Source organism: Chelonoidis abingdonii, chromosome 3, assembly GCF_003597395.2.
Source record: "Chelonoidis abingdonii isolate Lonesome George chromosome 3, CheloAbing_2.0, whole genome shotgun sequence".
In the NCBI taxonomy this organism is placed as follows: domain Eukaryota; kingdom Metazoa; phylum Chordata; order Testudines; family Testudinidae; genus Chelonoidis; species Chelonoidis abingdonii.
Window position 1 is genome coordinate 114,838,080 of NC_133771.1, and position 24,732 is coordinate 114,862,811.

General features: G+C 39.8%; 1 protein-coding gene and 1 non-coding gene across 7 annotated transcripts in view; one reads left to right on the forward strand and one right to left on the reverse strand.

Annotated features, from left to right (window-relative positions):
* The window catches only part of SHPRH (SNF2 histone linker PHD RING helicase), a 130,446-nt gene that overhangs the window by 10,375 nt on the left and 95,339 nt on the right, over positions 1 to 24,732 (reverse strand). For 5 of the 6 annotated variants that reach the window (XM_075064025.1, XM_032794597.2, XM_075064026.1 and 2 more), the window contains 5 exons: positions 23,427 to 23,570; positions 22,251 to 22,352; positions 16,891 to 16,962; positions 11,254 to 11,442; positions 809 to 901 (listed from right to left, as the gene is read on the reverse strand). In XM_075064025.1, the coding sequence (XP_074920126.1) occupies positions 809 to 901; positions 11,254 to 11,442; positions 16,891 to 16,962; positions 22,251 to 22,352; positions 23,427 to 23,570 (600 nt within the window). Of the gene's footprint in view, positions 1 to 808; positions 952 to 11,253; positions 11,443 to 16,890; positions 16,963 to 22,250; positions 22,353 to 23,426; positions 23,571 to 24,732 lie in introns of all 6 variants that reach the window. The other variant, XR_012655560.1, reaches the window with a different exon arrangement.
* Positions 7,820 to 7,922, forward strand: LOC116833499 (U6 spliceosomal RNA). Its single transcript, XR_004375703.1, has one exon. It is a non-coding gene; the product is annotated as a U6 spliceosomal RNA (small nuclear RNA).

The window sequence follows — 24,732 nt, forward strand, 5'->3', positions numbered from 1 at the left end:
TATCTAGTTAAAATACACATAGAACTGATAATACGTCTGCATATGAATTTTCAGTGTTTGCCCTTTGAACATCTGTAAAATGGGGGATAATGATACTGATCTCCCTTGAAAAGTGCTTTGAGATCTACTGAAGAAAAGTGCTATATAAGAGCTAGATATTATTATACAATACTTTCCATCTATTAACCATTAGTAGTATCAACAATGTCCCAATGACATGAAGAATCCTTCACAACTCTCAAAGAATCAAGTGGACATTGAAAACTTCTTACATAGTGTAGAGGACTGCGAAAGACTGTGTCACGGCCTAGCTAGGGTACTTCCGCTTTCTCGGCGGCCTGTGAAAAGCCCCTGCTTGCTAAGTGGCTGGTCATTGTAGGAATGGCATGCTAGTTATAACTTGCTTTTAACTGGTTAAAACCAGTTTGTATGGCCACAGGCCAAAGGGCGGACATAGCCTGTGGGAAGTCTCTTCTTGCATATGTATGAGTTGCTTTGTATTGTGTATATATAGCTGTATGCTCCCGGTCCCACCTTTGGACTCCGACCCAGGCCGAGCTGAGCTTCGGTGCTGGGTTCCCCGCCTCTGTGACAGCAACGCCCGGAGTCTCTGTTGCGGGTGTGTCACTTTACCTTCATTAAAGCCAATAATGGGCATCGTTCTTGCAGAGCACTCAGGGTAGGCCGTAGCCTCCCACGAACATTACACATAGTTTAGTAGATAAACTGAATTTTGCAAACAGTTACTGGCATCTAAGAATTTGTAGAACACAAAGTAACCTTTAAGGTAGAAACTGCTGATAATTACCGTTGAGAAAACTAAAGATTTAGCCCCTGGATCTTTAAACTGGATCTTCTTCAGAGTCCGAACCACAGCTTCCACTTTGGTGGAGTGACTTCCCTTTGGAAAGGGGAAAGAAAAACACCAGCATACAGTAGGATGAAGCAAAACTGAAGGACACAAAACCACACATGCACATTATATACTGATCTTTCTATTAGCATCTCTTAAATATAGTCCGGTCTGTCTCATATATCTCAAAAGGGATCAGCAAATCTCTCTTACCCTGGTACATTTTTTTTGGATAAGTCTTATAAAATTATACCTTTGGAACTTTGGAAGTACTTACCATGGTTTGCTCTTAGACCATACTCTTCTCAGGCAGAGACCATAGGTGAAATTCAGAGCTTGCAGTCTGCGAGTGGAAGGAGGGGGGAAGGTAGGGCAAAATGGCTTTAAAGCTGCCTTTCTGCCTTCCCAGTAATGTACTGTTCTGGGACTTACAGCGATCCCCACTGTATGGCCCTCTGGATGGCAGTGCTGGCCATAACCTCCACAATACTTTATGCTGAAATTCAATCCCTGACAACTCTCCTTTCCCCAGCATATCCACTATGTCTCGGAAGGCTTGCAAGGGGGGTTCTTGAAGTATAACCTATGACGGTCTTACTTAGTTCCTACACTGGGTGAATTCTTCCCTGGCCGAATTCAGAGCTTTTAGGGGTTATATGACATTTGGCCCTTTTACCTAGCATCTAAGGGCTGGCTGGAGTGGGATTGAGAATCTCACCCTCTGTTTTTGTTTGTGTCTTGTACAGCAAAGAGTATGCTGTCACCTCTGAAATAAATAATTCTTTAAAAAGGTTTTTTAACACAGGGTTCCAGCTATTATTTGTTTTATTTATTTTGATTTATGTAATACGGGGCGTCTTATCTAAAGCTCCTTGGTGCTTTTAACAGACATTTAAAGAACAATCACAACAAAGGACCAGTAGAAAACTTAACCAACATGCAATTAAAAATTTGAGATAAACAGTACTCACAAATCCCGGCTCTCATTTAACTCAAACAGATAGGCTTTCCCAAATGTTGTAAATGTCAATTGACTCCGGCTATTTTGGATCAAGTGGAGGGGATAGAAATCTGAAGTCCAGGGCTATTATGGAGAGCACCCTGCCAGCAAGTTCCCCCTTCATTTAAAGAAGAGATCTCCAGCTTGGGTGCTTTGATTATTATAACTGCAGAAGCATGGCATAGGAGAGATGTGTGTCAGGTAGGCATGTCACAAGCATCAAACCCAACACATGAAACTCCATCTGAAAACCAATAACTAAGCAATGAACTTTTTTGGGTCAGCTTTAAAAATCAAATATAGTTTGAACGCCTACATAAGACAAGCACATGGCTAGTGAACTAGGATTGGTATTGCATGTGCACAGATGTGAACTGATATAAAGGTCTGCATTCTCCAGTCACTAAGGGCTGGTCTACACTAGGGGGAAAAAATCGATCTAAGACATGTAACTTCAGCTATGTGAATAGCGTAGCTGAAGTCGTAGTATCTTAGATCGAGTTACCTACCATTCTCATGGTGTGGGATAGACGTCCGCGGCTCCCCCTGTCGACTCCGTTACCGCCGTTTGCGTTGGTAGAGTTCCGGAGTCGACAGGAGCTCGTTTGGGGATCGATATATCGCATCTAGATGAGACGCGATACATCGATCTCCGAGAAATTGATTGCTACCCGCTGAATTGGCCGGTAGTGAAGACGTAGCATAAGACTATTTCGAATGCATAAGTTCCTCTTCCAACTCCTATGCCAGCTGTCTCCCCTTAATGTAAGGGGATGGAGGGGAATTCCAGGAGCAGAACACAATTAAGTTCTTCTGTGTTTGATCCTCCACTGGTGTAAGGTCTGAGTGAACTTCATAAGAACTTACAGGTGTATGCTTTATTAAGGCCATATCCACCACAGCACTTGAGCACGAGAATAGCAGTCCTACTGAAGTGAGGTGAAGGAAGAATTATGGTGGTATTGCATCCCCCTTTGACTCCAATGTCCTAAATACATTTTTACTCTGTAGGCCATTCCAAGAGATTTCATCACCAGACCCAAGAGTGAAGTATACAGGGGAAGGTATGAAAGACAGAACAGATTTTGGCCCCAATAAACATTATAAAAGTTTAATTAATGAATCACTCTCTATAGGTAAAATACAATTGGACATCTTGTAGAGAGTTCAGTGTAGCTGAGAGCATTCTCAGTATCAAATGACAAAATGAAGTCTGGTTATCAGCAAAATCACAATCTCAGATTTACTTCTTTTTCTCTCTTTTTTTTTTTAATTCAGAAATTACAATTTTAACCACATTATCTAAAATGTGACCATCATAATTAATGAGGAAAACTAGGTGCCAAGACTTGCAACTAAGTGCATCTTTCCCCTTCCTTCAGAATAAAGGAGTTAACAGTCTGACATTTTCTGTAGGAAGATAAGGAAACTTTTGACAGAGCTAGAATGATTAATTAATAAACAAAAAGGTCAGCAAAATGGAGTATTTTTGATCGACTTCAGTCTGGAGATAATGCAGCAGTTTCTCTTTATATTGAAAATGTCAGACAACAATTTCTTGTATACTGTACAGGAGGCATATAAACTAATTTTAGTCACCACAAAGTTAAGTTTCACTATAATAGATGGGAGTCTACTGCAGAATCAGTGATCCACAACGGACTATGGCAGGGGTTCTCAAACTTTTTTTTCTGGGTCCCCCCATGAAAATATTTCAGGCTGTGATCACCCTTCCTCCCAAAGACTGACGACTCCACCACCTATGAAGGATCTTCAAAATCCAGATTTAACGTCCTCTCTCTTACACTACCTCTCGGCAAATTTAGGTCACCAGCAAGATTTTACATTCCTGAATCCTGCTTCTGTTGCATCCCCCACTCAGTTGTGGCACTAATATTTATTACCTTTTGTGCCATAAAAATGATTAATTCGTAGTGTCCCCAAACTATTATTATAATACCCAGACACTTTAAAAAGAATTAGGAAATAGAAATCAGTTTGGTACACCTCAAGTCAGGACCATGGAAAAAAAACAAGTCCCAGGACTGTAACAAAACTAGTATTTTCTCATGGAATTTTTACTGAAATTACAGAACTACATTTTAGCTATGACCGCAGCTCCACTTATCACCGCCAAAAGTTGAAATTTGGTTAAACGCACAGAAGAAAGTGAAGGAGGGCATTTAAAATGTATACATATGGAACACTTTTACCCTCTGTTGTAGGTTACTAAAATTTGCTCCTTTAACTATTTCAGCCCTACTTGATTTCATCACATGTGTAATTCACAGGGGTGAAATATATTAAATGGCAATATTTTGTAAAACACTGAGATTCTTAGATCAAAAGCGAAGTGTATTATTTTACCATGTGTATTACAAATATATGTTACATCTTTATTGACCTAATGGCCATTTTAAATTTGTCATAGTGAGACTTGTAACTGTAAAGCTGAATACTAAAAAACTATTTTTACCTTTAGCTATGCAAACAAAGAACAATCCAGGAAAAAGTACATACTAAGTGTGTACTGTAATGCAAATCCTGTCTACCTACTTTATCTACCTTCCATTCATTCAATTTTATGTACACAAATTACAATGTTCTCAATACAGAAGAGTACACTACTATGTTCTATTTCTTCTTCATTTTGTTCTCTATGCCATTTACTTGTTTGCATATGGGCTCTGTTTGCCTGGCAATCAGAAAATGTATTTCCTTAATTATGAATATTGGGCTGCAGTAATTGCACTCAGTGTTTTTTTTAAAAGATATTTTATTACTTAAAAGTGCTTATACGTCTATACTTTTGCACACTGTAGTTGTCTCAGCCAGGCAAGTATTGTTTTATTTTTGTCTATACCTGTTTTCTGAATGCTGATTTGCACATGGTTGGCTGTGCTATACTGACAGGTCAAATTTAGTGCAGTTTTGCTGCTTGTAGTATGGGTGGGGAAGTGAGTCCAGTCTAAGTGAGTGCCTGGAGCAAGCACTGGGCTGCTCAGGCATTCATATGTCATAAGTAGCTATGTGAATGCTTGAGAAACTCTGCACAAAAGCTAGAGCTGTCAAGGGTTTCCGTATGCAGTGCCAGCTTCTTTGACACTATTTTCTATAATGATTTCAGTGCTATGTCCTGGGTACAGGAGTGAATAACTCTTGGTGCCAACACCTTTGCTATTGATATGTACCTGGCAGAGATCTACAAGCCTGTTTCCAGAAGTGAGAGTAGACTGTTCAAAAGATGAAAGCAGCAGAGAATCCTGTGGCACCTTATAGACTAACAGAGGTTTTGGAGCGTGAGCTTTCGTGGGTGAATACCCACTTCGTCAGACGCAGGAGAGTAGACTGTTCAAAAGATGTATATCTAAAAAAGAGTTGGGGGGGGGGGGGGGGCTGGATGATACCCTTGGTGGCTCTATGGCAATAGCCGGCCAATGGTACACACCCTTTGTTAGGGGAGCTGAGATTGGTTAATTCTCGTAAGTGCTGAGACAGAGTTGCACAGGGATGGGATGGTTCCCCAAATGAAACTAGGCTTCTTTCTATTCTGGTCTCCACATTGCTGCAAGACAATTTCTCTCTCTCCTTTGTCTTCCAGATTATATTAGCTACATGCAGAATCTGTTTCTTGTTGCTCTGTATCAAGTTGTTAGCTGTCCTAGGAGTTAGGGCAGGGTGCTGCAGGCATCTCTAGACTTGGAAATGACTGTATGGGCACTTATGATTTCATGGTACAATTAGTTTGTCTTTGAATCAAAGGACTGCAGTTTTGGGTGGTACCTCGTCTTGGATGCATCGGTTACGTTCCCCTGGGAAGCTGGTGGAGAGGGGAATAAAATAAATAGGGGAGCACAATTGGTACGACCCTACAGAGGTTGGGAGTTGGAGTAATGCCCCTTTTCTGAGAACTGGGCACCACCAAATCTTCCTAGAAGGGGTTGGATTTGCCTGGAGGTCCAGGTAATCATGCAAGGTGTTGCCTCAACAGTTAGCAGTTGCCTCATCAGCACAATACTTTGGACTTAATCAGGCTTTGGTATGATGCAAACTTGGCTGGCCAAGGAAATGTTACGCTCTGGACTAGAGAATCAAAAAAGGGAGGTGTCTACGAGAGTTTTCTCCTCTTTTCAGTGCTTCCAGGGACAGACTGCTTTCAGGAGATATTTTCAGTTAAAGGTTTAATAAAGCTACAGCTCCATGGCCAAAATATGATAATTGTTGCCACCATCCATTCACAAGCTGAAAAAGCACTCTGCCATTCAGAACTACTACTTGTACAAGAAATAATTAAAAACATAGAATTTCTCAGAATGTAGACCAATTTAGCTTAGTCAACAGCACCACAGTTAGTTGTACTGTGGAAATAACAAAATAACAGTGGGTAAGTGGACCATTTCCCCTTTTTGTACAGTGTTTATGCAGATGTGCTACAGAACTGCTTCATAACATTTCACTTTACAGAAATCACACATTTACACTACAGAGAGCCTTATAATTAGGAAGCTCTTTCTTCACACACAACATCAAACACTGACAAATGAATTAAAAGGAAATCTTACCAAATTCAATCTTTGCAACAGGAAAACTGCCCAAAGAAAATATATTAATTTAACTGAAAGTTCAAAGTGTTTATATATCCAGCCTGAGTACCCAGATGATTTTATTACTGTATTGGTCTTCCTTCATTCCATCCTTATACCTCTCTTTGGTAACAATTTGTCATAATGTACAAAACTAGAGTCCTGTGACCACTCAGGAAGTGAGAAACTCTCTTGTGTAAGTGTATGCAGTTTCAAGGTCTTATATAGTCTTCAGGAAAGGGACGACATTTTCCAGATTCTCAACTGATCAGCAGCATTAAAAAGGAAGACAAAAACCTTCACTGAACAGCACCACAGAGATTTTGTAAATTACCACCACCAAATACTTAGAAATTTGGTAATTTTTACATCTGAAGAAAGCAGGTTTTGCTGCTTCATTCATCTCTGTGGTTCCACTCTTTCCACAGCTCCTATTTACTTTCTGCTTTTTGTCAGTTTTTGCAAACTCATTCTCCTGCTGATTTGAGTGTATGGCACATCTGTGACACCTAAAAGGAGCGAATGGAGCAGCAAGAGAATTGAAACTATGGATACAGTACAAAATATCCCAGTCCCTTTGCTGCCCCAGTTTTTTTTTTTAATCATTCTGCTCTAAAAACAATCAAGTTAAAGGTACACATCAACTTGGAAAAAAAATACATGTGTAAACACAAGCTTGCCGTACCCCCCCCCCCCCACGACATTTTAAGTAAAAATAAATACCAAATGAGGTTGATTCTTAGTGCCAAAAATAAGTCAGCATTTCCCCCCAGGAGATGTACCATAGATACTATGTATTTTTGGCTTACAATCTGGTTATTTGTTATCCTATTGCCCAGCAACACATCTTGCGTTTGTTTACATTTGAATTTAACTAGAGTTAAATGATAGCCATTTAACTTGTTTTAGCTTACATGTCTGACAAGAGTAATCCACAAATATCTGTATTCCCTTGTGGAATATCCAGACTAGCATATATAAACATGTTAACTGACTATCAATTAACCCGTGTTAAAAAGTCCCTAGTGTGAGCATATCCCTTGATCAGATGGCAGACTAAGAATAGCCAGCACTTTCCACAAAGAGTGAAAAACTTTCTAGGATCCCCCTAATGACCTTCCCTGTATAGAGTGTGCCACATGTAATTGACTTGATAAAACAGAAGACACTGACTAGAGAAAGTAATGAGAAATGGAACAATCACAGAGACAAGCGTAAATATAGGACTGGTCCCAAATTTTCATATACGGATTGGTGAATTACCAACATTTATCACAGTACTTACAGGACCATTATGCAATACAAAAATATTGTTCACTGTTGACCATTTTTTAAAAAAAAGTAATAGAGGGGGAACAGCTGCATTTTTAAAAAAAAGCTTGCTTGCTTTTGCAGCACATGTACTAAAATTGGAAAGATACAAGAAGATATTACCAGGGCTCAATGCAAGGATGACATGCAAATACATGCAATGTTTCATATTTTAGCTGAAGCAAAAGGTTCTAGGCTTGATGTAGGAAACCTTCAGTGAAATTCTATGGCCTGAATTGTGTGGGACATCAGACTAGATGATATTAATGGCCCCTTCTGGCCTTAAAATATATGAATCTATGAATGAGACCCCCCGTGATATTGCCTATGACACTGTTCAAGATGGAATGACATTTACCCTTTCCTTCCAAAACTCCTGGGTAAATACTGTAAATATGGAAAAATATTGTTAAAAAACCCTAAAAACAGAAAACCCAAACAACTAACACTCCTGAAGAACAATCTACCTACTCCCCCTGGTGCCAAGTCATGCCAAATACTTCCAGCCCTGTATTCACTATTTGATTTGACTTAGGGCAGGGATCTCAAATTCAAATCACCATGAGGGACACATGAGGACTACTAGTACATTGGCCCGAGGGCTGCGTCACTGAACCTTTTTCATACGATACAAAGGAATAGTCAAAAATGAAAAAAATGAAGACTAATATAATATGCTATTAAAAGTCAATGTATTAACTTTTAAAAAATTGTAATGTGAAGAGGAGTTTTAATAAAACAAACCCCTGTAACTATTCCAGTGGTCAACAACACTGATGATGATCTGTACTAACAGTCTACCAACATAGCTGTAATGGCAAGAACTTTTTAAAGTAACTATTCATACAAAATACATTGCCACTTTTAACAAACATTCTTCCCAACTACTCACAGCAAAGAATCATATATGCTGAACTTCATACCTCAGACTGCTTGTCTAGTCCATGAGACCTCGCCCCACCTCTTCCCCGCCTCCATTCCAATCCCTTCCCCAAAGTCCCTGCCCCAACTCCGCCCCCTCACAGCCTCTATTCCAACTCCTTCTCCAAATCCTCACCCCAGCCCTACCTCTTCTCCACCTCCTTCCGAGCGCACCGCGTCACTGTTCCTCCCTCCTGGAAAGTCCTAAGCGCTGCCACTCAGCTGTTTGGTGGTGGACAGCACTGGGAGGTAGGCAGAGGAGTGAGGATGTGGTGCACTCCCGGAGGGGTGGAGGGGGAGGAAGCTTGGCTGCTGGTGGAGTTGGCACCTATGCCGGGCTGCAGGAAATAACTCCACGGACTGTGTGTTTGAAACTCCTGGCTTAGGGTATGCCACACTGAAGGTTAATTTCCAGCTCATGCAGACATTTACCTGCTAGCTTTTATCAAGGTAGTGTGAAATAGTCACAGTGGTGTGATGGGGAAGCTGCCTAAATCTATATCCAAGGTCTCTGACGGGACTGTACTCGGGGCAGCTATCTCATCCTGTTGCCTGTGCCACTGCAACTACCATAATGTTTTTAGCGTGCTAATTCAATCAAAGCTATTGCATGTATGTATACCTGATCTGGGAATTACACTGCTAGCTCCAGGATAGACGTATCCTTTATTTCCTCAGTGAAATCACTGCCGAACAACCAGACTCTCTACCACTGTATTTTAAATCCAGGGTCCTCAGCCACGTTTTTTCCAACCACCATAAGTTATCAGCTTTGTTTTCTTTTTAAACTAGAATTTTATAAAACGACCATTGTAAAACAAAAATGAATATATTTCTGGCCCAGCAGCCTAGGGATCCCAAAACATTACTTAAAATCCAAAAAAAACCCCTCTCCAAACAAACTCTGTCATTAGGAAGAGACAAAAATGGCAAAGAAGGAACACACCGTAATAGGAAGATTTCTCCAAAAGCCTTCAATACAGCTGCACAAGGACTCAGATGGACAATCTCAAGGAAAAGGTGGTATACAAAGGAACCCTGGACTATTGGGACAAAGAACCAGCCAGTTTCAACTGCTTAACAGGTCACACAACTCAGTAATTACTTTGATGGTAAACTCTTCAGGGCAGGGAATGTCTTTTTGTTGCGTTTGTGCCTATCACAATGGGATGCGAATCTATGATTAGGGCTTCTAGGCGCTACTGCAATACAAAAATTAATAGGATTCTGGCTCCTATGTACCTAAATCCTTTTTGAAAGTAAGTCTTAGGCGATGTAACTCTGAGCACAGCAACACCTAATAGCTTTAAAAATCTGAGGCTGAGAGCTTCGTACACTCAGTAACCTTGAATCAAACCCACTGACTAATCAGCAAGCAAAGTAGATGGAGGACGGATGGAGCTGCAGACTCCATTTTTTCACCACGGAGAAAGAAAGCAGCCACATGCTGGAAACAATGTTAGGAAGAAACTGAAAGGAGAGTTTTACATGAATCCACTCTAGAATTAAAACAAACAAACAGCTGAACCATATAATAAAACTGGCAAATGCTTACGAGCAGGCACAATGCATACTACTGGGGGTAGTTTCCTCAACAGTATTGACTGCCTACAGTGTTCTACAGTTGATGTTGTATATGTTAATCTTCATTGAGCAATGCTTTAAAAAAAGATAAAGGAAAAAAACAACTTCTTATCCTTTAAAACCACTAGAGTCTGAACAGCAGCTAATCCTTCATGGCTATCCATAAAGTCCATAAACCTAAATCTGTACCACTCAGAGGTGCTGAAACCAGATTCAGGAACAAATTTAGATCTCTGGTAAATCAAGATTTAGCTGTTTGGTTACAAACTGGTTAAAAATAAAGATGTAACAAGTTTTTCCTAAGGAAGTGCTACTCATCTGAGTAAAGGCCTCCCTTCATCCCCCCTCCCCCACTCCCCCCCAAAACAAAAAAACTATGAGAGCTATAGGAGATAGCTACAAAAAGCCAGTCATTCACCCATCTTCCAAGCAGGTTGTCCACAGCCCTTTATATGTTTATGTATCTGTTTTACAGAAGATGAGATGTTATGAAAACCCTCATTAAAGCACAATAAAGGCTGTTTCCATTTAGCTTCTGGCCTTCAGATTTTATTTTCACATAAAAGACAACTATTTATCTAGTTTTTAAAAATTATAGTTTTGTAACATCTCTAACAGACTTCAGTCAGACGTTTAAAAACATCCTTCCAAAACATCTGATCTTTGATGCCATCATGTGGCACATCTGTTCTTTAAGCTAAAAAAGGTAACTAACGCGGATTTTGTGTTTAGGAAAAATTAAAATGTTTACTTCATAGTTAGCTTCCAGTTGTTTAAGTTTTTGAGACTAGAATAAAAGTGAGGACCATATTATCAAAATGGTGCATGCAAATCACACCCAGCTGGAATGTGAAAAAACCCTACATGCTTATGAACAAACACCACTCGGGAACACATATTTTGGATGTGCATGCCAAAATCGAGCATGCACACACACTGTTGCATACTAAGTGTGCATCTCTAAACAGATGGGCTAAGATATGCTACACATGGCAAATTACCTTCACAGGAATATCATCCTCCTGGTTTGCAGTCTCTGCAGTGAAGACGTAGGATATTTCTTTATGAGAAGTTGTCTGCCTGCAGATGGCACATTTAATCGAACTTCTGCGGGTGCCAACACTGTATTGCTCTATAATAATAGCTATGCACTCATTACAGAAGCAATGTCCACATGTCAGAACTGCCCACTAGATAGGGAAATATAAAAGGAACAACAATACAACATAAAACCACTTTTTCTTCTTCTATATATACACACACACACACACACGAAAAAAATTATGTATATATATTGGTTAAATTATTTAAAACATTTCCTTACCTTCATGAAAAATAACACTTTAGATTATTAAAATAGAAGAAATTCTAAAAAAATATTTTAAATTGTTTATTAGAGTTGGTTGAAAAATTTTGATTTTTGAAGTTTTTCAGCAGAAAGGGATAATTTTGTGAAAATTTCCAACCAACTGTACTATTTATGCTGTTTACTATTTGCATATCTCTCAGTATAAAAAGTAAAATTAGACAAGTCAGTTTTACTTTTTTTTAAGTCATTGCCTAGCCAATTTTTTGTTTTTGGATTAATGCACTGGAACCAGGTTGCAAACATCACAGAAAGAATATTTGTTAAATAACTGTTTGTAATTCTATAGACTATTTCTATTGGCCTTCAGTTTTGTAAAAGCTTTGTTTTTATAAATCCTGTTAAGAGCAAGTCACAATCCTTACTCTAAAACTCATGAAACAATGGTTTTTTTGTATATCATTACTAAGTTGTGTGTAATGGTACCCCTTTAGCTACAAAGAAAGAAGATGATGAACTGGGGTTCTCAACCTTAAAAAAAAAGAAGAGTGTGAACTGTAAGATAATGGAGCATTCCTCTAGGGGAATCTGGAGGGAATCCACAAAATCCTGCAGAATAGTTCTTGGAACTGTTTAAAAGTCATCTGCCAACATTGGAAGTGGTGTCATGATGGTCTCATCGGAGAGGATGAGAAGTGGGCTCGTGGTGTAACCTCTTCCTCCGTTTCTTCTTTCTACTCCTGTAGTAATTCTGGTTGAGAGTCAAGCGGTCTAGAGACTGATGAGGACAGAGAGTGTGTGTCCCCCCCTCTCTGGTCCGTGGGCAGTTTGGGAACACGTGTCCTATTCGTGGCCCAAGGGTCCCAATAGGGCCAATGTGGAGGAAGTGGCATATGGGGTTGCATCCATAGGAGTCTGTATCAGAGACCTGTTTTGCTTCTGGTCTCTGGGTATCAAGGACAAATAGATAATTCTGTGTGGCTGCCTTGATATGATGGTGGGGGGGGTCAAGTGCAATGGAGTAGTACTCCTATTCCTCCTCGCTGGAGAAGGGCGGTGCAGTCCTTCGTGGTGAAGGAGAGCGGTGTTGTGTCTCCAGGGAAGAGGTGTGAGCTGCGAGGAGCGTGGTACGGAGGAGCGGCAACTCTGAGGTGTCAGAGATAATCAGGTCTCTTGGGTATTTAAACTCCTGTGGTACTGATAGGACTATCATCGGTACTGGTGGTTGTGTGGAGACTGAGGGCATTTCCAGTGCTAAGGGTGGAGTGAATTCTCTGCAGAGGCCAGTAGATGGTGCCGAGAGTTGTGTTGGTGCCGAGGGCTTGCTCAGTACCGAGGGCTTGCTCGGTACCAAAGCCTTGGCTGGTGCCAATGCACTCAAAGTCATTTTAGTTGAGGTGACCGGTATTTTGAAATCTTTGAACTGTCCTCCTTGGTTCCGAGCGACAGTGTTCCTGTATGCAGTCCTGCCCATTTTGGTCCTTGGATCTTGTGGTAGAGGCGGCACAAGAGGTGACCAGCCGGTTGTAGGAGCCAAGTCTCACCAAGGCTACCAACCTCGCAGGGGATGCCTTTCTTTGAAGTGGCTCTCTGGTGTAGGACCTCAGGGCCCACTTCTCATCTGGACAGGAGAGCGTAGATTTTCTCTTAGTGGTGAGTGGGAGATCGGCTGATGACCATGCCAATGGCGACCGCATCGGAAGAGACGTATCAGGCCAGGGTCTGAGACTGGTTGCACTGAGCTCTCCATTAATAAAAGTTTTAGTCTCAGTTCATGGTCCTTTCTGCATTCAATTTGAGGCAGGTGCACTTTTGTGATATGTACTCCCTACCTAAGCAGTCTGTACACTGACTGTCACTCATAGGAATGGCCTCACAACATGAGTGGCACCTCTTAAACCCGGGGGATCCGGGTATAGCCCAGAGGAGGTAGAACTCCCTGGCAGGGAAGGGCATAGAAAAACGGAAACCTTCACTAATCTAAAGACTAACGAGGAGGAAAGAACAAAGGAAAAGAAAAATTTTAAGGGGGAAGAAAGAAATTGAATAAAATGGCTAAAAACTACAATGGAAACACTACTGTTCTAAAGGTACTACAGAGGTCTGAAGGGCTCTGCTCAGGATTCCGTCCCAGACCAAGGGTGATCAAAAAGTAACTGAGGGAGGTTGGACCACACAGCGCTATATAGCTGTTGCTCACAACGTGACATGGGAAGAAGCGCATGTGCAGCCCAATAGGTATTGCTATCAAAGATCTCTAATCCCGGGCATAGGGATTCTCCTGCACCTACAGTGGAGCACCCATAGGGACACTACTCGAAGAAGAACAGTTAGCATCCATTTCTTTAAAGTTGTCTATCCTCAGAAGAAAAAAATAAAATATATACTCAGCAACAGTAGATACAGAACACTATGTGACTAAGTACACAGTATATTAAGGAAGACAATCTACTTCTTGATTAGCATGTAAGCTGATAAGAAGAATCTCTGATCTGCCAGAAAGCAGTGTTTATTACATTTATTTTATTTGATATAAAAGAAAGACTGAAAGAAACAGCTAGAGAATTATGTATAATACAGTCAGCAATGGACAAGCTCCCCATACATCTCTGTCAATGCACCTCAATAGTGAGCTGACACATGCCAACATCTATTGATTTTTATCATTCTGAGAACAGCAAGCTTCAGTGCTGAAATTCCAGTAAATTAACCAGTGTAATAATCTTGAGCTGAACTAAATTTAAGTTACTACACTTTCAGATATGGACAAAATTTGGCAATTTTGGATTTGCATAGACAATGATTTTTTTAAAAATGTTCATCCAGCTGTATAATTTGTTCTGGCGTCTCTCTTAACTATATAATGTTTTGCTATATTAGAAACATGGACAGATATGATATTCAGCCAAATAAAATTGAGATGAAAGGAAAAACAAAATGTCACAAAATTGTACTGGAATCAAAATTCTGCCCTCTTATTCTTCTCTAACAAGACAGTTTTGACTTCCAAAACAAGTTGATTGTATTTGAAAAGTCTCTCTCACATACATCTTTTTACCATGTTTAGTCTACCTCTCACCTAATACAGGGACCAAAAATATACAGTATATATAATTAACAACTCATCTGATCAAGATGATACATTGGAAAAGTATTCATTTCCCAGTTTAAAGATACTGTTCAGTTAAACTCAGACTGCTGAAATCTAGTCTAAAAACGCTGAAAATTCTTAGCCTAGGTCTGCAACAGTGAGGCCACGTCTACACTACGGGATAATATCGAATTAGCTAAAATCGATTTTATAAAACTGATATTATAAATTTGATTTTATGCGGCCACACTAGGCACAGTAATTCGGTGTTGTGCGTCCATGGTCCAAGGCTAACGTCGATTTCTGAAGCGTTGCATCATTGTGGGTAGCGTGCTCTCCGGCAGCTATCCCACAGTTCCCGGCGAGGTCCTCCCCACCCGCCCATGGAATTCTGGTTTGAATCATATTGTTCAGGGTGGTTCGGGTAAATGTCGTCAGGTCATTCCCTTTCCTCCGGAAAACACAGCTGACAATCCTTTCGCGTCTCGTTTTTTTTTCCTGATGCTCCTGGCAGCATCATAGCACGGCAAACCATGGAGCCCGTTCAGACTTTTTTTTTTTCCGGACACCATATGTTACTGGATGCCGCGGACAGAGAAGGCGATTAACTCCAAACGGGCTTTTTACATCCAGCGCATTCACACTTGTTTTGCATGATAGCAGAGATGGTTACCATTGTTCTTGTACCGTCTACTGCAAGTAACTGGCAATGAAATGTATGTTTATTCTCCCCCCTCTGTACTGTCCCGTCTGATCATGAGTGCCCCTGGCTGAAACTCGGCGGGGGCAGCAACGCAAAAGCAAAATTGGATTGACCCGATCAATCCCTCCACTTATGGTTTCTAAAAATAGAGTCAGTCCTGCCTAGATAAGGGACAAATGGGTATTAGATTGACCAGTGTATCAGAGAGCAACAGCTGCTCCCGTGTCAGGTATTCACAGGGTGCCCTGCAACAACCCACCTTGTTGCTTCTCTCCCCCAACCTTCCTGGGCTTGCCGTGGCAGCAGTGTCCTGCCCATTTGTGTCATGAAGAATAAAGACCAGGATGAATAAGAAACACTGATTAGTGACATAAAATGAGGGGTGAGCCTCCGCGCGATGATAGTCAGGCAGGACATTAAGCGGTGTGGGGGAGAGGAAGCACAGCATGCTGCTGCTATGACAGTCCAGCAGTACAGATCTTTCTTTACACAGGAAGGAGGGGCTGATTGAAGCTCAGCCCCATGCTATGATGAAGGACGTACAGCCGTTCTGTCCTATGTCTACTGGGATGACCGGGAATCATTCTGTTCTTACCCAGGCCCCTCCCTGATTCAGTTTAAAAGCATTGGAGCACTCAGGGGTTCATGAGGACACGTTACCAGCCTATTGCACATCTTACCCACCGGGAGGGGAGAGAAGTGGATACTGCTCTTCACGCAGCAGCATCTCGATCTACCAGCAGCATCAGTACACATAGGGTGACATGAAAGAAGTCAAGAATTATTCTTTCCCTTTTTCTTTCACGTGTGTGGGGGAAAGAACTGAGGAGCTATTCCCCGAACCATGCCAGGACATTGTGTTTGAACCTACAACAGGAGCTCAGCCAAGAATGGCAAATACTTTTCAGAGACTGCTGACTGTGGGATAGTTGGAGTCCTCAGTACCCCCGTCCGCTCCTCCATGAGCGTCATTGATTCTTTGGCTTTCCGTTCATGTTCATGCAGCGCTGTGTACCTTGGAGATTTTTCGTAACGCTTTGGCATGTTCGTCTTCTGTAACAGAGCTCTGATACAACAGATTTGGTCTCCCATAAAGCATCAGATCCAAGTATCCTCCCGTACGGTCCATGCTGGACCTTTTTGATTTGGGATGGCATCGCCAGCCCGTGCTGATGCAGAGCTCCAGCGCTGGGCACACAGAAAGGATGTCAAAGTTCGCGGGCTTTGCCCTGTTTACCGTGTCCGCTGCATCGAGTTCAGATTGCTGTTCCAGAATCGGTCAGTGGTGCATTGTGGATACTGCGCCGGAGCCAAAAAACGTCATTTCCGTCCACACTAACCGAATCTATAGTTAATCGATATTAGCGGCTTACCCTCTCGTCGGGAGGAGTACAGAAATGATTTAAAGAGCCCTTTATATCGATATAAAGGGCGTTGTAGTGTGGACGGGTACAGCGTTAAATTGATTTAACGCTCTTTAAATCGATTTAAACGCGTAGTGTAGACCAGGCCTGAGAATCAATGCCTGGATGTTTTACCTGTTTTCCCAGTTGGCGGGCACAAATTGGGCAAGGTTCTGGATTAACTCCTCCAGTGGTTTTATCCTGAGACTATAAAGCATAAAAAAGCATAACAAAAGTTAATTGGAAAACAAAATTGAGTTACTCTACATTTCAGATAATTAATTTGGCAACTCACCACAATTCATTATGAACTGATTTTAAAATTGCTTTTAAAGTTGCCAAAATGTCTTTAATAATTCTTAGAGAAATAAAGCAACTTCTTTTCCCCATGAATTACAGGAAGATAATCTGGTTTAGGGTCATTAAATGATAACACTGCTGTTTATGTCACTGTACTTTAAGTTGCACCACCATTTCTACTAGAGTAATTCAGAAAATTTTAGTCAATGTTCCACTGAAGACAGAATATTGTAGGAATTTTGCCCCACAACCTCCATTTTTTAAACCAGCTTTAATTTTTATTATAAAAGCACTGTTAGACCAGTCACAGATATCCTCAACAGGCTAAACATTCAAACACCTTTAAAAGAATGTTTTCTTATATAATATTTAATGCAATGCTCTGTTGACACATTAGGAAGGAAGAGAGACAGCAGAAAGGTCTTTGGTTTTTTAAAGTTTGAAATACGAATCTTTCTGATATTCTAACCTGTTTTCAGTCTGCTTGGATATCTAGAATTTTTATCTTTTGTTTGTGATAGTTTGCATTGTCCAAATTGTTTGGAAGGTCAGCTGGCAGAAACAGGCAGGGGCGAGTTGATAAAAAGCTATGTTTATACAAAAGCTAACCTGCATTAGGCAATCTTCTGTTTTAAAGACATTGTACAATTAACCCTAAGCATACTGGGTACAATTCTGACCCATCTTTACTAGAACACCTCCCCTCCATTAAGTAACTGATTTGTTTTGGTTGTTTAAAATAGGTTTCACTATATATATTATAAACATCTGGATATTCCCTGGGTATTCCAGTCTAAGGGTATGTCTACAGTACCTGCCGAATTGGCAGGAAGTGATTGATCTATCGGGGATCGATTTATCATGTCTAGTGTAGAGGTGATAAATCGATCCCTGATCGTTCTGCCGTCAACTCCTGTTCACCACCATGGTAAGAAGCGGAAGCAGAGTTGACAGGGGAGTGGCGGGAGTCAACTGCATGCCGTGAGGATGTGAGGTAAGTTGACTTAAGATACACAACTTCAGCTACAAGAATAGTGTAGCTGAAGTGAATGTATCTTAGGTTCATCCCCTCCAGTGTAGCCCAGGCCTAAGATATATATAGCTGTGTGAACAAATTAGATAGCTTTGTAAAACTGCCATGCAAATTTACTAGCCCAGATATGAAATCTGCTAATCTGTTCATCATCATTATGACTGATGATAGTGGAAAAAAAACACCACTAAAGATGTTTTACTCACGCATTTAAACTGGAAAATTTTACACCTACTTAACATACAACTACACAATGTCTGATTTTTCAGAACTGCTATGCATCTGCAGCTCCCAATGGTTTCAATGACAACTGCTGATGCTCAGCACCAATGAAAATCAGGCCATATACCTTTAAAGCAGACTAAATTATCTATGCAAAATAATCACATTTTTAAGAGAATCTTTTACTTTGAGTTGCTGTACATGGTCCTGTTCTTTCCCTTATATATTTACATCTCCCCTTTTATTTACACCTTCATTTGCACTATTTAGAAAGCCCCAAATTGTTTTCTCAGCTCATCCACTCCAACATTCAAACAATGGACTCCGTGGCCAAAAATAAAATCAGCAGTAGTTAAAAACCAAATTATAGTGACACTGAAAAAAATTAGTTTCATTAAATTGTGAACACCACCCTCACACACACTTTTAAACACTTCATGCATACTGAATGAGAGTCGGCTGGTAATCTCTGAAAGTTAAATTTTAATTATAAAGTTTGTGCAACAAGTGTACAAAATCCCCCTATTTTTTCTACATATGTTTTCAAAGTTAAATCAATCAAATCTATACCTGAATAATTTGATATGTAGAAAATGGAGAGCTAGGCATCACAAAAAGCTTTTAAGTAATTCATAACTATTCAGGTAAATGCACTAATTTTGGCTGTGCAGTTAGACTAATAATGTAGAAGATGTAACTGAAAGCTTAAATACACTACCACAGCCACCGATTACCTGTTTATGGATTTTTATTAAGTGCCACTTACTTCAAATTCTGAAGTGTCCATAATGCAGTTGCACACCAATTCAGACAACAAACTGCTACTTTTTTTTTTTCCTAGATCACACACAGGAAGTCTCAGACATGAGACAATTTTTTTTAAAATCAGTTTTAAAAAAAAGTTAAGTGTTCGTATGCAATAGACTGAGCCAAGTGGCATAATCTGGATTGTGATTAAGCTCCAGATTTCAACCTCCTCCAAAAGTCCTAGGGTGTTTGGGATCAGAGTTCCAGTTTAGACCTATCTGTAGCTATCAAGCTGTAAAAGCATAAAAAGAAAATAGAAGCAAATGGTAAGATGTAAGTGCTTAGAGATGACAGATGACTGTTTTCAAAAGTTGAAGCTGGTGGGACTACCCCAATATTTGAGAGAGTGTTTAGCCATCAGACAGAATAAAGCCTAGGGTACTCTGGGTTTCTGAATGTTCCATAATACCTTGTGGAATGTGGGGGTCCCAAGAAGAGAAAGAGAAAGAAGACACCTGGAAAGAGAGAGCTTCACCACAGGGATAGCTAGCAAGAATGGGCAGAGATCAGGGATTTGGAGCAATCAAATTTTTTAATTGCTGCACTCCGGCTCTGGCCAAAAAGCTACTGGTCCATGCTCCAGTTCCGGGCTCCGCTCCAAAGCCCTGACTTATATACCTGCTGTATTGGTAGAATAGGTTCCATCAACAAGACAAGGACCTATTGCTTAAATCAGCCTCTACGAGATGACTAGAGGATCTCTCATGTAACGTTGATTTTTCTAAAAGGCTAAAGAGGCTATACACACAATTACAGGCCAGTAAGCCTAACTTCAGTACCAGAAAAACTGGTTGAAACAAGAGTAAAGAACAAAATTATCAGACAAACAGATAAACATGACATGTTGGGGAACAGTCAACATGGCTTTTGTAAAGGGGAAAAAATGCCTTACCAGTCTATTAGAATTCTTTGAAGGAGTGTCAACAAGCATGGGTACAAGGGTGATCCAGTAGATATAGGCTATCTGGGCTTTCAGAAAGCATTTGACAAAGTCACCAAAGTCTCTTAAGCAAAGTAAGCAGTCAGGGAATAAGAGGGAAGGTCCGCTCATGGATCAGCAACTTGTTAAAACAGGAAACAAAGGGTATGAATAAATGGTCATTTTTCACTTTGGAAATAGGTGAATAGAGGGGTCACCCAAGGATCTGTATGGGGACCTGTGCTGCTCAACATATTCATAAATGGTCTGGAAAAGGGGGTGAACAGAAAGGTGGTAAAGTTTGCAAATGATACAAAATTACTCAAGATAGTTAGGTCCAAAGCTACATGTAAAGAATTACGAACGGCTCTCACTAAACTGGATTGCTGGACAAGATGACAGATGAAATTCAGTTTTGATAAACATAAAGTAACGAACACTGGAAAAAATAATCCCAACTTGACATACAAAATGGAGTCTAAATTAGCTATTACCACTCAAGAAAAAGATATTAGAGTCACTGTGGATAGTTCTCTAAAAATATCCACTCAATGTGCAGTGGCAGTTAAAAAAAAAAAAGCTAACAATGTTAGGAACCATTAGGAAAGGGATAGATAATAAAATAGAAAATATCATAAAGACACTATATAAATCCATGGTATGCCCACACCTTCAATGCCATGTGCAGTTCTGGTTGCTCAATTTCAAAAAAGATATACTAAAATTGGAAAAGGTACAGAGAAGGGCAACAAAAATGATTAGGGTATGGAAAAGCTTCCATATGAGTAGAGATTAAAAAGACTGGGACTATTCAATTTAGAAAACAGATGACTAAGGCAGGGCGCTGGAAAAATTTGTAAAGTGTTGGTGCGGAGACTCACTGAATCAAACTGTAAACCCAATATATAATGGAAACCACTGTAAGCCATGGGGTGCAGCAGCACCCCCAACAACCCTAGTTACAACACCTATGGACTAAAGAGGTAAGAACGAAGTCTATAAAACCATAAATGCTACGGAGAAAATGAACAGAAATGTGTTATTTATCCCTTCACATAATAGAAGAACTAGAGGTTACCTGATGAAAGTAACAGGTAGCAGGTTTAAAACAAAGGGAAGTACTTCTTCATACAATGCACAGTCAACCTGTGGAACTCTTTGCCAATGGATGTTGTGAAGGCCAGAAACAAAACTGGGTTCAAAAAAGAATTAGTTAAGTTCACGGAGGGTAGGTCCTTCAATGACTATTAGCCAAGATGATCAGGGATGCAACCCTACATGGTCTGGATAGCCCAAAACTTCCATCTGTCAGAAGATGGATTGTATGATGGAATGGATCACTCGAAACTTCCCTGCTCTCTTTATTCCCTGGCATGGGCCACCATCAGAAGACAGGACACAGGGCTAGATCAACCATTGGTCTGACCCAGTATGGTCTTTCTTATGTCCTTATCAAACACTGATTTGAATCTAGTACAACAACAGAAACTACTTAAGACTAAAGCAAGTTCTGTATATTTGTAAATACATAGTCTCAGCACACAGTAGTCTCTCTTTGGGAGATCATGAAAACATTAAACAGTCTTCATTCTATATTACAGCTTCAATTTTCATATTGAAGCTTCATAATTCCAAATATACTTTATTATGCTTAGGTGAACATTTTCACTTATTTGAATAATATGGTTCAATACTATAATATATATTTAGTTCAAGATCAGCATGAAAAGCAATTAGTGTACATGCTCAGCAAATGCTTTTTAAAAATTGGATCCACACAATTCTGTCAACAATTATTGTAAAAATGTTTTTAATAATGAAAAAATATTGATGGACTCCTCCTCTGCATTAGGGCAGTAGAGGGAGCTACTATATCAGGTGTCGGCAACCATTCAGAAGTGGTGTGCCGAGTCTTCATTTATTCAAAGTTTCGTGTGCCAGTAATATCTTCTAAAAACTTTAAAATGTCTCTTTCTACAAGTCTATAATATATAACTAAACTATTGTTGTATGTAAAGTAAATACATTTTTTTAAATGTTTAAGAAGTTTCATTTAACATTAAATTAAAATGCAGAGCCTCCCGGACCAATGGCCAGGACCAGGGCAGTGTGAGCACTACTTAAAATCAGCTCGTGTGCCACCTTCAGCACACGTGCCGCGTCGCTTACCCCTGTACTATACTGTAACATCAAACAAGGTACTGTATACCTTACCTTCTCCAAATTAGTAAGATATAGGAGCTGGCCTAGTTTCTTCTGAAGCTGTGATTTGGCAACTGCCTTGTCATTCAAAAGTTTCACTCGATTTTGTTCTACCTGCAAAAACAGCATTCATTAAGTGTGTACACACATCACAGGGTGTTGTCTGATAAGTTTCAGAGTAAATCTTAAAAGGATCATTAAAATACTTGTAAAGTAGATAATTTTGGGGGAGAAATTAAACTATTGGTTTAAACTTTTTTGAGATACAAGACAGTTAATTTCTTCATTTTAAAATTTCTCCAGGCTAGCAACTGAAAAATGTTCATTCTCTCTCTTTCTGGTATGGGTGAGACAGGCGATAAATACAACTTAATTTAGTTGTAATTTGCTTCATTTTCTCTGCAAGCAACAGAAATTTCACACACCAAACCATTAACCTTTATCACCAAACCCCTGTAAAGTGAAATATTTGTACTATTTATTTTATTTAGAACATAAATGATCCTCTGGTCTATTGCTGGCAGTGCAAATGACTTGTGAACTAAAACAAGATTTTTAAGAATTTAATTTAAATGTTCACTATTTATGCTGTTTTACTTAATCTCTTTGCCCTTAGTCTGTTCAATGACAAGAGATATCACGCTCACTTTGGTTTCTAGTCAATTTCGCTTTCTACTTGTTATATATTAGCACAAGCTTGCACTACTGGAGTAGTAAGGCTGAAGACCAATTAAGAAGCGGTTTTTTTTCAATTTTGAGAACACATTTCTAATAAATATTAGATTTTGTAAAACTTTTGTTTTTTAAATAAAACCTAAATTTTGAATTTCAATTGCCTGGTAAAATTCCTTTAAAACAGGGCTGAGAAAGTCACTGAAGGAAGAGCAGAGCATCAGAAACATATCACCCGCAGCAGCCAGAAAGCTGAGAGGAGGAGCAGAGCAATGGAGACACACAAGCACTTATCACAGAAGCAAGGAGACTTCAGGTACATGTAAAAGTAGCAGAGTACCCTCACCCACATAGTAACAATGACGCTTTAGGAGAGGAGGAAAGGACAGAGAAAGATGCATTAGGGCTAATATATTTTTATACTTTTATAGGGCATCCTTAAAATACCACTCTCTTTTTTGACTATTTCTCTCTTGAAAAACACATCTGCCCCTTTTTTTGACTCAAATATTTTACCTCATGTGGTTCTATGATGTGAAGAACAGGGGGGCTAGGCTTTGGCTCATCAGGATGACGCACTCGGAGCCGTTCTGTAGCCATAGCAAGTTCATCAATAGCAGACACATGATCCCTCAGTACCATCCAATATTCATGAAGTAACTACAGGAAAAAACAAAATGAATTAATAACAGAACTATGGGTTGAGTCTCCTGTAGACTGCTGCTTCTTGTTATAAGCGATACACTCTCAACCTGAATCTTTTGAGAGAAGATTTTCACAATAATCTGGCCACAACAGCTTTTTCTGAACAGAAAACTGTGCAGGATCATAGGAATAAAATGCTCTCTTCCATCAACTCTTTATGTGTGGCTATGAACGAACTCAATTGACTTTTCAACACCTTCTCCTCCACAAAATTTCTCCAATGAAATATAACTACAAAAATCTACATAAAAATGTAGAGGTCAGCTTGATTAAGCATACTCGCTAAATAAAATGAAAGGAAATGAGAAAACTATTAGCAATATTTGGAAAGCATAAAGTAGTAAAAGCACAGTTTCTTGCTTGAAGCATGAAGTATTTTGCTCACTTGAGTGACAATACCATTTTTTGTAAATGTTGATATGCAAAAATTTGACCATTCTAGATAATAGAGAAACAGAAAAGGGTAAGAGAAAAAGAACAGTCACTGGATTGTATTCACCTGAGGAACAGCAAGTATTTCAAATGTTATTTACCTAATTTTAAATATTTATAGAAAACCAGCATATTGCAAATTGTCACACTTCCTGGTGTTCTCAAATCCCTAATTGATTATATTGTGACAAATTTAGTTTTTTTTTTTTTTACGCCTAAACATATTTGTTCTATGCATCTTTCCTCAACTTTTAATGATTTTATTCAAGAGTCCCTCTATGACATTGAGATCCAAGGAACTACCCCCCAATTTTTTCTGTTAAGATTCCTACCTTCATATATGACATTTTGGCCTTGAGAGAACACTGGTTTGCTACTGTGAGGATGTTCCTGAATGCTGGCCTGCTGGCACCGTTTTATTTTTTTGTTTCTAAATAAAAAAAAGCACTGAAGCATTAATTTTGGAGCCCATACCTTAACCCCTACAAATGCAGAATTACTCTGCATGTAAACTAGCATAAAGTTAATCTCAAAATGTGACCTATTTGGCTATTTCAACAACCAAGGAAAACAAGAGTGGCACCAGTCTCTTCTCAATAGGGGGCTGAGGTGGGCCTTAGCCACACCTTGCCATAAGGCTCTGCCCCTCTACTTGGCCCCGCCTCTTCTCCTTCTCTCCCCCCAA